The sequence below is a fragment of the Alligator mississippiensis genome, chromosome 12 (assembly GCF_030867095.1).
Source record: "Alligator mississippiensis isolate rAllMis1 chromosome 12, rAllMis1, whole genome shotgun sequence".
In the NCBI taxonomy this organism is placed as follows: Eukaryota; Metazoa; Chordata; order Crocodylia; family Alligatoridae; genus Alligator; species Alligator mississippiensis.
The window spans coordinates 66,256,870-66,274,143 of NC_081835.1; the positions used below are offsets into that span (position 1 = coordinate 66,256,870).

At 47.0% G+C, this 17,274-nt stretch overlaps 1 protein-coding gene and 1 long non-coding RNA gene across 3 annotated transcripts in view; one reads left to right on the top strand and one right to left on the bottom strand.

The window, feature by feature from the left end:
- Positions 1–13,415, bottom strand: part of NR6A1 (nuclear receptor subfamily 6 group A member 1) — a 159,579-nt gene extending 146,164 nt beyond the window's left edge. For both annotated transcript variants that reach the window (XM_059715752.1, XM_019495324.2), the window contains exon 1: positions 13,260–13,415. In XM_059715752.1, the coding sequence (XP_059571735.1) occupies positions 13,260–13,329 (70 nt within the window). In that variant the 5' untranslated portion in view covers positions 13,330–13,415. The remainder of the gene's footprint in view (positions 1–13,259) is intronic.
- A 269-nt stretch (positions 13,416–13,684) lies between these two features.
- Positions 13,685–14,703, top strand: LOC109285060 (uncharacterized). Its single transcript, XR_009456127.1, has 2 exons — positions 13,685–13,842; positions 14,404–14,703. It is a non-coding gene; the product is annotated as an uncharacterized LOC109285060 (long non-coding RNA).
- Positions 14,704–17,274: the final 2,571 nt, after the last annotated feature.

Here is a 17,274-nt window from a genome sequence, read left to right on the forward strand (position 1 = left end):
TAGAAAATTCTATGGATTAGATCCAATCTGTATCATATCATCTGTCAATCTGTTAACAGAAGATGAGCCTAAAGACCTATGTGAAATATAGCCATTTATTCAAGTTACTTGCAAAACATTTCCTTCCTACAGAGTTAGCTGTCAAGTGTTCAAAAAGGAAGCAAAATTTAATACATTGTCTAGAAAAATATACATACGAATTCGAATCTTAGATGGAAAACTTTTGAAAGAATCAGGAAACAAAGCTCAATTCCTGTCCTGTCTATAAAACAGCCATGACCAGCACAAACCAGAGGCTCCGATCAACTAACCAGATTGGTAGACATAAGACATCTGAAGGGGAAAAAATGTGACTAAATGCCTTAACGATACAGAGTGGGCTGGAGTACTAAATTAGGAGCAACTGGAAAGCAACAGAAAGTCTTCGGCACAAGGAAGAAGCCACTAGCATCTGCTAGTCATGTGCTGCTGCCCCAGCAGGCAGGCACACCGCTAGCCCTCGCGAAGACTGAACTGCTCAGCTACTACCGCCACATCATACAGCGATGAGGGGGTAAGAATACTGCACGTGAACTATTCAGGGTAAAAGGACCTTATACACTAATTTAACAAAACCTTTACATACACAATGATAGACTGACATGTAACAAGCCAGTGCTGTTATGTAATGCATGAGCACTTTGCTTCTAAAAAATGCACAATCACTTAGTGGTCCAGCACCATAAACAGGTTACCAGACATGCAGAAAGGGCTTGGCCTTTGCTCTAAAATGGGGCTTACGCAAATTTACCAACAGAACGACAAATCCATTCAGAAACAACATCACAAGAGAAGCAGAAACCTAAAGGAAGCAAAGAAGAGCCTGGAAAGTGAGAAACCACTCCTAGTTCGGAAGCGCATGATGGCCAAGGGAAAATGGGAAGTGAGAACAAGCCCAAGAGGCTATGGAGAGGGGCGAGATGAGAGCAGAGCTCTTTGGAGCAATGGAAATGCAGGATGAAGAGACTGAACAACTTTTTGCTTTAAAGAGGGGGAGCTGGTGTATAACAACTACCTGATCTTCATCCACCTCCAGTTGGGACCATCACCATCGTTTCACAGCTGGGAAGAGATCAAGTAACTTAGCCAAGATCACAAGGGAGATGGAGCCAGGAACAAAAAAACCAAGGAATTGCAACTTCATCACTCAAGCCCTCCTCATGCCTCAGTTACAGCATTGAAAAACATAAATCACCAAGGTCAATGATTTATTCTTTTGCTCAAGTGCAGATTGCAGAATACTTACAAACCTCAATGACTTCCTAATTCGCAACGCAAGAGTAATCCTGCTTCACCTCCACAAAGATCTCAACGCAAAGATCATCATTAAAGGTAGGAACTAAGCAAAAGAGCTCATTTCTGTTCCCAACCCGACTATAGTTACTATGTGACGCTGGATCAATAAGCTCCAGTGCTTCCCTTGCATTTCTGGAAAATGAAGACCACATCTTACAATTTCAGGGTTGCTGGAAATCATGCAGCCGAGTTCCATGAATCGTCTCTGACGTTGGGTCTCTTCATTTTTAGGTAATACAACCTGCATACTGGACCCAAATGCCAGCAGAGCTGGCCTCCCTCAGAAACCATCTCATTACTTTTTAGGTGCCCTGTGCTGTGAAGTCAGGCTCAATCCCAACTCAGGCACCCACTTTTTCTGTGAAAGCATACCTTTAATGTTAGGAAAGCATTTTGAGAACCTCAGAGGAAAGTGTAAGGAATTACACTGCAAAATAAATGCATCAACTTAATGCTGTCTAATAGCATAATACTAATACAGATCTTTGGTCCTGTTTTAGAGTTCATAAGTTTTTCCACCCTGGTCTTAACTAGAACACAGTTACAGAGATCAGCTCAATCTGCTGAACCGTGGCAGTAGAAAATGGATTGTTTTTTTATTTTATTGAAGACTACTTCTTGCAAGTAAATGATGAGTTGTATTGTGCCACTGGCAAAAATCCTTTTTTGTTTGACACTTCTAGCCTGGCTTGGCAAACAAGGTGAATAACTCAATCTTCTGACATAATGGACAGCTCTCAACCCAGAAATGTCAATCTTCACAGTACTAAGTCTCTCAGTCTCCCCCAATCAGCTTTGCAATTGCTAGCTTTAAAGTACATTTTAAAATCTTTTGAGAAAAGGAAAAGAGAGTAAGACCCAAGTTATTCAGCCTGAACATACTATTCTGCGACACAGGAAACAGCACAAATTTAGCCAAACCACTGCTTCTTTCTAGCTCTTAAAGCGAGTGAGTGGCTCATGTTGCAAAACTTTACTCTTATCTTCTGTTTAAACTATACCAAATGAAATTAAATACTCTAAACATCCCGCTAGGTTGCTAGAAGGGAAGTGGCACATATCTATGCTTGTCTAACTCTATCCCGACTGTGCAGTTGGTCCAATAAAAAAATATCACCCATAGAAATCTTTTCCATCAAGACATCCCAAACATGTAACATGAAAAGCAGACATACAGCAGCCAACATCTCAGCAGCTAACAAGTGCACATCTTAGAGGAGATTAAGTTTGTAAAGAATGGAGCATAATGGGATTTTTGCTCTGAAAATTCATTGTCAGTTTTGATAGGCTCTTCCCTAGAGTTTTACTAAAAAGAAATGCAACAAGGATATGAGGTTAATCCCCAATAATATTTCTGCTTTGTGTTTAAAAGGAATCTTGTATCACAGTAGCGATTTTGCTTTGACACCTATTGGCACTAAGCTATTATCCATCTATTATTCTAAAAACACAGTTGAAGTTTGTATAGCTCCTGTTCAAAGGTGCAGTCTCTTGCCACATTAGACAATTAAGAATAATGTTTTAAGAATCCATGTGCCAAGGATGCTTTTGTCAAAGATGATTAATTTCCATATAATGCATTTCAACAACTAATCTAGCCTTACCTTTTTTTAGTACATGAATGTATTCAATGGTGTTTTATAGGTCGTGCTCCAGCAATTTATCATCTTTATGAGACTGCGAGACGAGTGTTATCTTTCCTATTGACACACAAGCCTAGCTCCTACACCAACAATTTCAAAACCCCTAATCATCAATAAGATAGTAGTCCAAGGCCCAGCCTAAACAATCAAGTGTGGGATCCAATACAAAAATTGACAGGTACCATGCCCTGAACCTTCACTCTCCTCCTTCCCCATCCCTCTTCTCTCCCCCTCTGAAAGTGTTTTCAACTAGGAAGGGAAGACGGGGACAGTTTTGCCACTAAACCTTCCAGATGGTACAAGAAAGCCACAGAAATTGTACGGTTTATTTTAAGGACACAAATAAGTTTGAGCATTACCTATTTTGCTACAAGTGTAATATTATCATGACTATTTCAGTACAATCTATATAGATAAAAACTGGCTTGGTAATTTAATTAGATTAGAAGTGGGAGTCACTTAAAAAAAGTAAACTACTAAATCTTGGATTGAGCGTAAACCAAGCTTTGTAAGATATAGCCATTTTTTTTAAAATGAAAAGTATTTCTAGTCAGGTGAGATGACCACATATTTCTGCTATTGTTGGCTCTTAATGCCACATACACCCCACTCTACTTTTCCAAGTCATTTTTAAAATAGAGCACATGGCCTGCAATCACTCGGCATTGCCCTTTTGTGCTCTAATGGCATTTCTTATTAATTATTTCTGATCTTCAGTGTTCACCCAAGGCTACTACTTAATGCTTTAGCAAACAGTGTAGTACACCATTGTACCTAACCTCTTTTGCAATGAACAAAAGCCATAAATTTACTTCAAGACAGCTTTTGTAGTTTGGTTAGATTCAAGGTCATTTCAAGGCTTTTAATTACTAACTAGGATTTGGGATTTTGCTCTTAGTACTTCTGAAAGGAGAAGAACAGCTGGCTCACACTTTATTAAAAGTGTTGAGTATGCTTGCATTGCAGATGTTTTTTTCAATCGGGAACAAGAGCTACAACTGAACCACTGCTGTTCATGTGTACACATTAGACTAAATATTGTCAATTATATGCACATCAACTGCAGTGTAAGGCATCACATTTTTTCTAATGAATAATCCCAGACTGTAGTCTGAAGATCTGCCAGTCCCCAATTTAACCTACTATACTGCAATTTTTTTTTTTTTTTAAGGAACCATCTTCCCCCTTGTTCCAATGAACTTTATGGGAAAGATTTGTTAAGGAAGTCTTTTAAAAATGTTTCCTTGTTATTAGAAATAGAGTCCATCCCAACAAATAGACGATATATTTGGGTAGGACAATTATTTTGGGCATCTCAAGGCACTGATCAGAAGTTAGCCACCTATTACAAGTCAGGAAAATGCACTTAACATCTTGCATCAATTGCTGAAACACTGCATGGACAAGAGCTATTTTGGTGAAACCACTGACTGCTTGCCAGTTGGGAAGACTGTTTAAAGTCAGCCTGGGGTCTCCTACTCTCCAGGCTCCAAGCACCGGAGGATGCCAGGGAAACCTCCTCGATGATAATACCCAGGAGGAGAAACAGGAGGCTCAGAAAAGGCCACGTGTGCTCCTCTCCCAGCTGGAGGCAAGGCTCTGCAATAGAGGCCAGCGAGTGTGGGAGGGAGTAGGGGACAGAACAGAGAAAACGGGACAAAAGGCCCATGCAAGTGTAGGCTTTGCCCACTCCGTTCTCCTCCTCACCGGGCCTCTCGCCACCAGAAATCCTACCATTTTCCTGACCGTCCCTGCATGGATTAGGGCACTAAATCCTTTCAAAGAAATCACTACAATCCTTTTTAAAAGTTTTCTAAATACTGCTGTAGCAGGAAAAAAGACAAGCGGTCAATAAAGGAGCCCAACCACACCATGCTAGCTGACTAGCCCAACTGTAATAATAGTGACATACTCCAATTAAACACCTATTCATGTAACCAACAGCCTCACCGCAGGAATAACCAGCCATGATACCGAAACTTAACTCGAGGTGCAAGCCAGCAGATGAAGTTTAGCCCTCCCTGCTACTTAGTCAGGTGAACAAGTACAACCCTAGGAAAATGAGTGAATTTGGCCCAGTAGGCTTCAAATGGTGAGTAAGCTAACTTCACTGAATAACAATCCATGAAGAGACACCCCGAAAACACATTTCTCCAGCCAACTAATTCCATGCTCGACAGTTACTTCTCAGCATAATGCAATTCCTCTCACTTTGCATTGGAGACGTTTGTATGAGGCACAGATTTGTAAGCCACCCCCTTGCAGTTTGATCTGAACTCAGATTTCCCCATAGCCTCCTAACTGCTTGCCACAAATCGCCTGTGCAATGAAACATCTCCTGTGACTGGTTACTTATAATTAGACATCCTATAAACATTTTTTCTCCTCTCCATTTTGTAAAATATTTTAACTTATAAATAATGGATGCAAGTATCAGGAAGTGAATTTTTTCCTACTGTTCTCAGTATCCACTGAAATATAAAATACTAGCAAGTCACACAAATAGCTATCGCTTGATGCCGAAACAAGAGCAGACTGCCTTCATACCCTTATACTATGAGGCACATGCATGCTGGAAGATGGGTCCAATAACAAACAAAAAACAAAAGACACCTAGAAGTAAGGGGGGGTGGGAGGGTAATGTAAACCTAAACAAGAGCCAAATGCTTTACACTGCAGGAAACTAGATACGCCACACTTTAGCAAAGGAAAACTACAGGATTAAAGTCTGCCTCTAAATATATCAAAGTCCTTATCTTAAGCTTTGTTTTATATACAAAAAAAGCTAAATAATTTTCTTCATTCATCAAAGAATCCGTTCCACCAAGAGCTGTATCCCAGTTGTTAGCTCTGAATAAGTACAAGAGAGTTACCTTTCTGAGTCACCCTGTCAGCATAAAAGGGAACATTTTTGGTAGAACCAGTGATTGTAATTTCCCACATTGTGTGATTGATTGTGTCCTACTCTCTAAAAGGCTGATTGGTTTCCTGGTGCCAGGAAAATGATTGATGAATATTTCAAGACGTGGGCCCCTCTTCCTGCTGGGTGTCCCTTTTCCATACCTCCAACCGATCTGAAGGTTCTTCTGTTAAGCAATTTTCTTTAATACACCCTGATTTTCCAGAAGCAAAACATGGAAACTTAAAGGCCCTCGCTTCCTTGAGATAGGCAGATCAGCATAACAAGCTCGTGCACAAACCAAAACGAGTCGAGAATCCTCAAACTACATCAGCTTGTAGTGACAAACTAACACGACACAAACAAGATCAGTAAGAAAACTGAAACATAAATTAATTCATAAACCAGCAAGGAGTAAAATGTGACTGTGAAGATCCACAAAGCAATGGTCGCATCTCCTCCACGGACCACACTTCCAGAGCTCAAACAAACGGCAGTAACTCAAGATAAAATCCAATGATTTCACACTTGGATTGTGATTCAGTATTGGTATGCCGTTCCGAAGCACTCTCTCTCACAATTACAAAGTGTTCTTTACAAAAGCAAAACTGAAGACACAGCAAAGACTACACGCTCATTCAAGCCACTACGATCTAGTAGCTCACTATACCATTTTCATCATGTCGAAGGAGCAGAAGCGACTGTGGCTCTATGCTCTGACATGACATTTTTTTACACAGACTCAGCGTCACCAGCACTGCCCTGCCCATGAGCTTTGCAAACCTGCCAGAGACAGTGCATTACCTCGCTAAACAAGGTTCTTTGGATAAATGTAATACTTTTATTAAACCAACTAAATAGTTGGAAAAATTGTTCTTTGCAAGCTTTTGCAAACACCCTTCTTCAAGCGCAGGAAGCCTCTGAACAGTTCCTCGCTAAACAGTTTTAAGGGGTTCCAAGAAAGCTCAATTCACTTCTTGTCCAAGGGCAGAGACTCAAATCTGGTTTTACGAAAAAAAAGGTAGATAGTTTTTCAGAATAAAGGTGCGTTCCTATAGAACAAGATCACATAATCAGATGATGTTATAGGATTCGGAGAGTGGATGGCTAGTCATCCTCTTAAACCATTTCCCAGAACTGTTTCTAGGTCTTGGTTGTTGCCTCTGGAAAAGCTGGAAACATTTTTTTTTCTAATTGTATTTACCCTTGAGGATTTTGGATCGACTATCCTTCTAGAGTTAGCCAGGGAAAGGGTAAATTTAAGCCCAGTAAGGAAGATGCTCTCTTCTTCCAGCCCTCTTCCCCTCCTTTATCACCTCCCCTGCCACCAAAAAGCAGCAAAAGAAAAAAAACTAAAGGAAGGACAGCACTTTGGTCTTCACTTATACTTTAAAAATAAATCTGAATGATAACACTACCAGCAGCTTTTTCTAAATATCCTGATCTCAGGAACTTGGGGGTGTTACAGCGCACAGGAAAAATAGCCAATTTCCAGACTGTTGGTACAAGAGTGAAACACATGGAAGCTTAAAGTAACCTAAACCTAAGAGGATACCGCGATCCTTTAAGCAAGCTTCAGTTATGTCACTAGAGCCTTTTCCTCACCCAGGACAGAGGGGGTGATTCTGTAACTGTTCATTGTTATTTAGATTATGTGAGATTGGTTCTGCTTGCTCCTTTATTGGGGAGCAGTTCTACCTAGCAACTGCCGGGTAGAGCAATCCCCAGCTCCGGAGTGGAGCTCATTGCCTTGTACTGAAGACGTATGTAGTTGATATTTTCGAAAATCCATGTTGATGATGAGAATAACCTGTCAGTACAAAGCTGCATTCCTTCCTAACGGGAACTCCATCCCTGCATGTTTAATGCATGTTCATCACAACTGAAAATGATGTGCTTTTAAGTTCCAGAAACATTATTACCAAAGATGATCGTTAACCCAAGGAACAGAAAGTATGCCACGAAGAAGTTCGCCACACATTCCAATTGATTCCAAATTAAAATGAAACATTTGTAGACACGAGTAATCAAGAATTCAGCTGCTTTCCCCAGACTATGCAGGGTAAAAACAAGGTTTGGAAAGTCAAGCTTCATCCCTAAACTTCTCCAGGGACCCTTTTAACTGACTAGGCTAAACTGCTTGTGATACATGGACGATGCAGAAAGCCAGAGCTTGATACAAATTCTGCTATCTAAACCCATTTCTCTATTTTAAGTACCTCTGCTTATAGCCCTAGGCCCAAAAATTACTGTTCTCACCATTTGGGAGCTGCTTCCATTTTTCACTTCTGAAAGGGTTGTGGGGAGGGGGGTCAATTCACATGCCAGCCAGCAAACCAAAATTACACAGTAAGCGATGAAAAGATACTACATCACTATGTTGTAGTACTACCTGCCTGATTATTTGGCAAAAATAACTAAGTCTACAGCTATAGAGAGATGAAGGTAAATTGCAAGAGGAAAGGCATGCCAAGGTTGTTGATAACATAGAGCCTTTAAGCATTTTAGACGTACAAGAACTCAACCCAGCACCTAAATGCAACTGCTTTTGCAGCAAAACACAGTGGCCACTGAAAGAGTTTACAGCAATACTACATGCTCATGTAAGATAAACCATGAAGAATGCAGTACCCAACTACAGCAACAATTTAGGGGGGAAAGAATCCAATTACTTAAAAGAGTTAAAGAAAATAACCCACATCGCCTTACCACCCCAATACTTATTAAAATCATCACTGCATCTTTAAGGAAAAAAAAAAATCACAAGTGATCAGGAGCTAAGCTTAGTTTTTTATAGGAATGAACAAGAAATAAAAATCCACCTAGTAACTGATCAAGTAGAAAAGCACAGGTTTTAAACTCAGAATGAGTGCATGTCAGTGTATGTAAGCTTTTATGCACATATCACAGGCATTAATCAAATGTGTAATCCCAACAAACTCCCCAGGATTACCAACAAAAGCAAAGTACAATAATAAACAAGAGTTTGCAAGCTCAAGCCCAGACAGTAAAAGGAAAAAGTCTAGTAACAGCAGTAGGATTTGGAAATTATTCTCAATCTCCGTTGACACAAATTTCTGGTTCCGCCCCCCCCACAAAAAAAAAAACCCTACCCCCCACCCTTTTGCCATTACAGCAACATACAAATTGAGGTTCTCTTGAAAACTACACACAAAAGCCAAATTAAAATCACTACACTTCTTAATGATAATCCCTAATAATCAAGGATTCAGCATTAGTGTTTTGTTGAAATCATCTGCTAATACATCAAGGAAAGGCGTCTAGAGAAAAAAAGAAAAAACTATTTGGAAATCCTGAATGACTGATGTGCTTCATAGAAGTTGTCTCTGCACCTAATTAATACTTTCAGCTATGCCTGAAGGGACGCTTACAAATCTTTCAGCAGTATGAATCACCTGAGCCAACTAAAAAAAATAGCTGATGATGCAATTCTGGTCAATAAAATTAGTAAGACTGCTCTTTTTTCAGCAAAGCAAACAAAAGCCCTCAAAAATTACAAACTAGCCTCAAAAATGTGTAAGAGAGACTGGTTAAAAAAACCAAACAAAACTTTTAGAAACATCTTCATAGACTGCAAAGGCATTAAGACTGGAAGGGACCTCGCGAGATCATCGGGTCCTGCCCCCTGGGAGAACTCAAGGCACTGACCGTGTCCAGTTTTTCACTCTAGTCACAAAGGTTAGATTTTTTTAATTTTTTTTTTAAATCAAGCATGCTGCAATTCTCATGTAATCACTTGACTCCAGGATCTGAAGCTTAAAAAAGGAAAGTAGAAGAAAACCCCACAGTTAGGCCTGAAGACTTGGCAACTGAAACACAAAGTACCAGTCAAATGAAATGTAAACACCCCCAGTTTTCACAAGACCCCACTGCTGTCCATTTTTCCACTGGCAGAAACTAGTGGATCACCCACTAGTTGATCCATCAGTGGTGCAACAGGAACGAACACCACCAGGCAGAATACAATCTCGTTCTCGAGAACAGAAATATATACTGATACTGCCATCTGTGGTTTCTGCTTGAATAGCTTCTGTGGTTTAATATAACAGGAAGCACTGTTGCGATCAAGTCCCGAGGGCTTCACAATACTAAGATATACTTACAAAGACATGTAAAAATATTCCATGTGAGCTTTGTAAGACAGATATCCTTACCAAGACAAGGATACCACAGCAGCTTGTCTTCAGTCTGGCACAGAAATTTGGTGGGAGGAGGTTATTCTGGGGGTTTGGTGTTGTTTTTTGGGGGGAGGGGGGTTAAATACATCGCTTCTTGTTTCTGAAATTCACTTTAGAGCTCTTTCCCCATCAAGTCTATCTAAACAGTGTCTACAGGATGACTACTGCTATGAAGCACTGACCAGAAGTTTATTGCCCCAGTAACAAGTAATCCATGCTTTCAGCAGAAAACGAACTGGAATGCGAGAGCGTTTAGGAGAGTTAGGTGCCTAATCCCCACTAATTTCAAAGCAATACAGATGCCACACCTTTGAAATCCTGGTCTATCATTTTGAAGACTCTTAAATGGGAGTTCTCTACAGCCAAAATATACAAAACAACAGTTCAATAACAACCCTTGCCTGAAGAGGGGATAAAAATACTCATTCTGCCTTGGCTGTCAGCAGCACTTTTTTTTTTTCAAAGCCATATAGAAACAGTCACTTAAACTCCAAAACCCATCTAATTGGATAATTGAAAAAAATATTAAGATGGAAGCCAAACTTTACAGGGCTCACCCACATACACTAATTTCCCCCCTCAATTAACTTGCCAAAGTGATCACCACTATGGCTTAAGGGCTCAAAAGAAGGATCAAAAGGGTAGTTTAATACAGCTGCAGGGAAAGAATGCGCTGCAGCTCACCAGCAACCATCTGATGAAATCCTGAACCAGTCCTTTATGTAAATGACTGTTAATTAGAACTACCAGATTACACCGCTAAAGGCTTTATTTAAATAATCAGTTTATCAACAGGATAAACTGCTCTCATTCTTGGAGAATGCTGTTTTCAACTAGTTTCTGTTTTACATCACAATCAAACACATTTATAGGGTTAAGCCATCGCTTCATAAACTGTTGACAAACCTGCACAGGGCACCCCCCAAAAATGAATTTAAAATAACGTCTGCCTTTAACACACACTTACAGGTTATTTCCCTATGATGAAGAACACCTTATCGTGGGAGAGTTCCTCCTTATTTCTCAGCGTTTTGCTTTGAAGGACTACCTATATAAACGAAAGGCTTTTTGAACTGCAAATTAGCGTGATATGTTGCTCACATCACGTTTCTCCTGAATCTCTATTTCTACTTTTGCTCGCTGGGGCAGAACCATCCATGACACAGAATTAAAAACAAATTAGCAAAGCTGAACCCGAGTGCTGGGAGGAAGGCGGAAAACCAACACGTTCATATCCTCAACTCAAGGATAACCAGAAGGATGAAAAGCGGTTGTATTGCTAGCTATGAATGTCATATTTCTCATGCCATTCCCAATTGCCACAGCAGCGTTCTTGCACCACGTCTGCTTTCTCAGCAAGAAAACCACCCACATTCAACAAGCAAATCGGATCTGGTTAAAATAACACTGTAACGTCTTGTTTATTCAGAGACGCTGGGAATAGCACAGCTGCCACTGGACCACTCCGGTTTTTCGGCTTCCTCCCTCCCTCCTCCTCCTCCCCACCAAAATATCAGAGAAAAGTTTGAGCAAGTAAATGAAGATCTAACTAAGGTCTCAGCAAATTTTCCCCGATAAATACACGCTCCCTCAAAAACGCAGGAGTCAAGCACTCCTAAAACCACCTCGCTGCGCGCAAGCTGGATTCTCCACGAAAACGACAGGACGCAAAAGGGGGGTTTATTTGCACGATCCATCACTATCCCCCCCCCCGACTCTAAAACTTTTGTGCAAACCTATTTGACAACTCATTCCTCGAATTTTGGTTTGACTCAACATCTGACAGCGTTCCAACACGTAAACCCATCCGCTTTGAAAACGGAACGTAAAAAGAAAACTGTCTCGATTGATCTCAGCCGAGCCCCTAAGAATAGCCCTCAGAAACCATTTGAAAATGAAGGAACTTTAAAATGTTAATTTGAGCTTACAGTCAGGCTCTGCCCTTCTTGCAGGCAGGGCACAAATTTAGGTAACAGCAGTTTGTGAAAACCATTATGCATTGTCCTCGCTGGGGGAGAAGACAATGCCAGCCGAAACGCCTTGAAAATTGGTTTTTATAAATGGTTCCTCAGCAAAATTTTAAAGCGAGTACGCCACGATCTAACGATTTAAAAAACACGTTTCTAACACGCTCGTTGTCATCGCACGGCTCTCTCCAAACACCATCCAACTCTTCAGCTCTCCAACCGTTTAAAAACGCCGGTGTTTCCAGAAAGGCAGCAATACGAGAATTCATTTCCCCCGTTTCCTCGCTCGTTTACACGAGGGCAAGAAAACGCTCCGAGTCGATAGAAGAAAAAAACCCCCAAATCCCCGCCCGTCTTTCAAGTTCCCACGCAGGGAAACGACCTGCTCTTTCGAGAGTTGTAGCTTCCACCGCAATCGCTTCGCTGGAATAATCAACCCCGTACCTCGATCCTGAAGTGGCTGCGCTTACTGAAGATGTTAATTAAATTATGCAAATTTTAATAGGTTACCACAGTAACGAGCCATAGGGACTCGATGCCTCTGTTTTGCTCAACCCACCCTAGCCGTCCTGCTGAAGCGGCGACCGGCGTTTCCCCCCGACCCCCCGTAACAGGCGACGCTCCGCTCGCTGCCTTTTGTTTCGCGAGAGGAGGACGCTGCCGCCGCCGCCGCCGCCGCGTTGGAAACCAAGCCGTGAATTCGGGAACGGTGTCAACCGTTACGCGGCGCGTGCGAACACCGAGCCGCTTCCTTTCCCCCCCGCGGTCCGCGGATACGCCCGCGTGTTTGCACAAGTGACAAGTCCGTAATCTCTCCCCGTCCTCCCCCTCCGGCCGCAGGATTAGACGGGCCGAAGGTCGACCCGCGTCTCGGGGCCCCCGCCGGCCTGTCACGTTTCGGTGGGGGGAGGGGAGGGGTTGGGGTCCCCCCCCCCGTAAGCTAAAAAGTAATGGGTCGTTACTTTTAATGGGGTCCACCCCCCGACCCCGACCCACACGCAGGGTCTGTCACGAGCAGCAGTGGTGCACGCTGTGGTGTGACACGGGGGGGGGGATTGTGCACGGAGTCGTGTCACAGGACGTGTCCCGCGTGTGTGGACGGAGCAGGTTTGGTTTTGGGGGGTTGGGGGGAGGGGTACGGGCCCCCCCCGCGGTTTGGGGCAGGTGCGCGGGGCAGAGCCCGGGGGGCGCGGGGCAGAGGCGGGCGGGCACGTACCGTTGGGGGGCGGCCCCGGGCCGGGCCCCGGCGGCTCGGCGGGCGGCTCCAGCTCCATGTCCATCTCCATGGCGGGTCAGGGGCGGCGGCGGCCGCGCTCCGCCATCGCCGCCCGCGCCCGCTCCCGCTCCGGGGCGCCGCGGACAGCGCCCCCGCCCCGCCCCCCGCGCGCGGCATGCCGGGACGCGTAGTCCGCCAGCCGGGACGCACCACTACGCGGAGAGAGGGGGGGGAAAGGATGTACCGCACGGCATGCCGGGACGCGTAGTCCGCCGGGCGAGCCACACCACTACGCGGGGTGGGTGGGATGTACCGCGAGGCATGCCGGGATGCGTAGTCAGCCGAGCGAGCCACACCACTGCACTAGGGGGAGGGGGGGCGGGATGGACCACGCGGCGCCCACCGCCCCGCGCCGGCCGGGCCAAACCACTGCACGAGGGGGAGGGGGGGGTATGTACTACGCGGCGCCTCCCGGGCCAAACCACTGCACGAATGGGGAAGGGATGTACCACTGCACGGAGAGGGGTGGGATGCACCACGCGGTGCCTGCCGGCCGGGCCAAACCACTGCACGAGGTGGGGGGGTATGTATCACGCGGCGCCCCCCGCACCGCCCCGCGCGGGCCAAACCACTGCATGAATAGGGACGGGATGTACCACTGCACGAGGTGGGGGGTATGTACCACACAGCGCCCCCCCCGCCCCGCGCCGGCCGGGCCAAACCACTGCACGAGAGAGGGGTGGGATGTACCACTGCATAAGGGGGGGCAGGAAATGGGCTGCGGTAATTAATTACCGTATTTACACGAGAATTAAAGCAGCGCGCGGGCGGGGGGGGTTGCAGGTGTCCAGAAAAGCAGGAATCCAGAGCGCGTGGGTCTGAAATGACACTTCTATGAGACCGATGGGACGCGGCAACAAGGACAGAAAAGGATCTGTTTCTGCGGGTCTCCAGGTCGGGGCCGTACTGTACGATCGTTTCTCCGACGCCCGACGAGGGGTTGTGCCCGAAAGCTTCCAATGAAAGACATTTTTCCCCCCCAAAATCTTGGTCTAATAAGAGATCCCCTCTGCCCCGCGAGCCTGAGATCTTTTTCGGCAGGAAAAGACCTCTTTCTTTCATTTTTTGTGTGGTTGTGTTGCAGCGTCTCCGCGGGTCCAACGAAGGATCGTCTCCGACCCCAAAGTTGTAGATTTCCGCGTTTCTTTGTGTCTCTGCCAAAGACACCCTTGCAGACGGACGGGCGTTTTGGAGGCAGCTAATTGACACCTAATTGGGACAGGTCGTTGATGCGGCACATCCCCCCGGGCAGCCGTCAGCCCTTCTTACACCCGCTCGTCTCCAAGCAAAGCCACGCTCCGACTCGGCCCGGTTCGCACTCACTCATCGCCAACTGGCAGTGAGCGATATAAAGCGAATAAAAAAGCGTCTTGTTTGCATCGTTTTTCAGCGCGCGGTGGCTTTTCAGCAAATTCAATCGTTTTCAGCGTCCGATGCACTCGTGTCGTCTTCCAGACCCGCCCCGGCTGCGTGTGCGTGTGCGTGTGCAGGGCCACGTGCCCGCCCTGCGCTGCTGGAAACCCGCCGCCGGCCCGTCTTCCGCTCTGACGCGTGCCCGACTGCGTGGATGTCGTGGGAAGCGGGGCTGGGAGGCGGCGGCGGAGGTCGCAGGTGCCCCAGGATCAGCCCTGTGCAAACCATCTGGATGCCCTCGCGCAGGGAATGGGGGCCGCGGCAGCCGACATCCCACCACTGTCTTTTTCTCCGTGGCGTCTGCAGTGCAGCCTTCCTGCGTGGTCTGCCCCCAATATGCTGCACAGACGCGGCGTCTGGCATTGGTGCTGCCAGCCCGTGCGGGCACGCGACGCGGTGCACATTGGGGTGCGTGGTGGTGCTACCGGGCGTCTCCGGAGGTTTCCCATGGTTTGCTTCTCCTGACAAACACCTGGGCGGGTTGCATAGCGGCCCCGTAGTTGCAGGAGGAGGATGCCTCTGCCGAGACCCGCTCCACCTGTTCAGGCTCCGCCGCACACGTCCTTTGTGCCTGGAGCTGGGTGCTAACTCCTCACTGGGGGTACTTCCTCGCCGGCTCCGATCAGCAGCTTTCTCGTAGACCCACAGACAGCGAGGGTGGAACGGACTCAGGAGTCCCATCCAGTCCAACTCTTGCTCCAAGCAGGACCAGCCCCAACTACGTCACCCCAGCCAAGGCTTTGTCTACCTGGGGCTTAAACACCTCCAAGGATGGAGACTCCCCCACCTCTCTGGGAAACCTGTCCCAGTGCTTCACCACCCTCCTCGTGACCAAGGTTTCCTAATATCCAACCTCAACATCCCTTGCTGCAACTTGTCGCCTAGTTTCTCCCACAGTTTTTGCCAGAGGGTAGGTCTGGCTGATGCCAGCGATGTGGCCGAGGGTGCAGTAGACGACAAAAAGCTGCATCTCAGCGAGAGACGACGGTGCGCTGGTCGACACCATATAGCGGGTGGCGGTCGTCTGACTCTTGAACCCGCCAGTCAGCGTCGCCTGTTGCTTTCCTGCTGACGTAAGGGGGCGCGACGCCAAGTAATGCAGGTAGGCAGGGAACGGGGTGGGTTTTAGGCAGCCTTTTATAATTCTGCATGTATGATTCATTGCGGTGTCAACACGTTCGCTGTGACTTGGGCGTCCCCGGGTGGTGCAGCCATGTTCAGCCGCAGAGGAACGAAGTGCTAAGGCAGGAGTGCATAGCGGGCTGGATGTGCTCCCCTGCTTCTGTGAAATGTTGTCAATACACTCAAGAGATCCCTGGTAGAGGCCGTGGCCCTGCTACAAAGGAAGGCAAACCCCTCTTCCCCCCAGCCTGTACTAATCTGAGCATGGAGTTCAATTCCTTCCTGCCCCCAAATCTGGCATGGGTCTGACCCTGAGCGGAGGGGCAAGACCCTCTAGCCAGCACCCTCCAGTTTTGCTGGGCTGCAGCCAACACTCAGCGCCTCTTAAAATCCCCCTGACATATAGAGCAAAAAAGGGTCCAATTAAATGCTGGATGCGCGGGTGTCAAGGAGAGAGAGACGTGTCGTGGTGTAAGAGCTGCAAGAGCGCAATGCCTTGGAAAGCCCGGGGCCCTGACCCTGCAACCACCTACCCACAGGTTATCTTTACACGTGGGGTTGCATTCAGGTCCCGGCAATAAAAGAAACCAACAGCTGAGAGTGGGTAGCAAACAAGCTCCAGATTTGCACAGATTATGGTGGCTCCAAAAATGCATCTGCATCTGCACGGCCCGGGAGGTGACGGGCTCCAGCGGCGCTGCAACCTCAGCCGAGTGGCGGCCTGTTTCAGGGTAAAGCTCCTTGCCCGCAAAGTGGGGGGCAGAGAGGAAAAGGAGAGAAATCCTGGCCTAGGGAAATACCTTCCCCTGCAGCTTCTGTGGCTCGAGGACTGGACCCTTCAGGCACCTCCCGGCCCATCCACCTGGCAGAGACGGTCCTGCCGTGGCGCGATCCCTGCCCAGGCGCGCGGAGGGAGAAAGACGGCCCAGGACTAAGCGCGCCAAGCTTTGCCAGCAGCCCCTAGCACTGAGACGTGACGCCCAAGCCAGCGCCCCGGGGCTGCCTGCGGAGGAGGCCTCTTGCAGCGGGGGCGCCACGTGCTGGGCCACGACGGCGCCCCGAGATGCTGCCTCGGCCTCATTCCTCCACCCAGAGCCGCGACTCAAAAGTGGGTGGCGAGGACTATACGAAAGGGTCCCGAGCAAACTTGAGCGGTGAAACGTGGCGGCTGTTCCCCTCGCAGGCAGGCGGCAGAGGGGCTCCTCCCGCGCCCAGGGGTTGAATTGGACTCTTGGGGCGGCATGCAACGAAGATGGAGCAGGGTCCTCGATGAGCACAAGTCCAGCTGGGTGCGACGGGAGACTTTCGCACCTTCCAGGGGGGCGCGCACGGCCGGCCGGAGCAGGGCCGGGGGCACTAGGTGGCAGCGTGGCTCCGTGGCCAGGAGCGGAGCGGAGCAGGCAGGTGCCGCCCCGGGGTG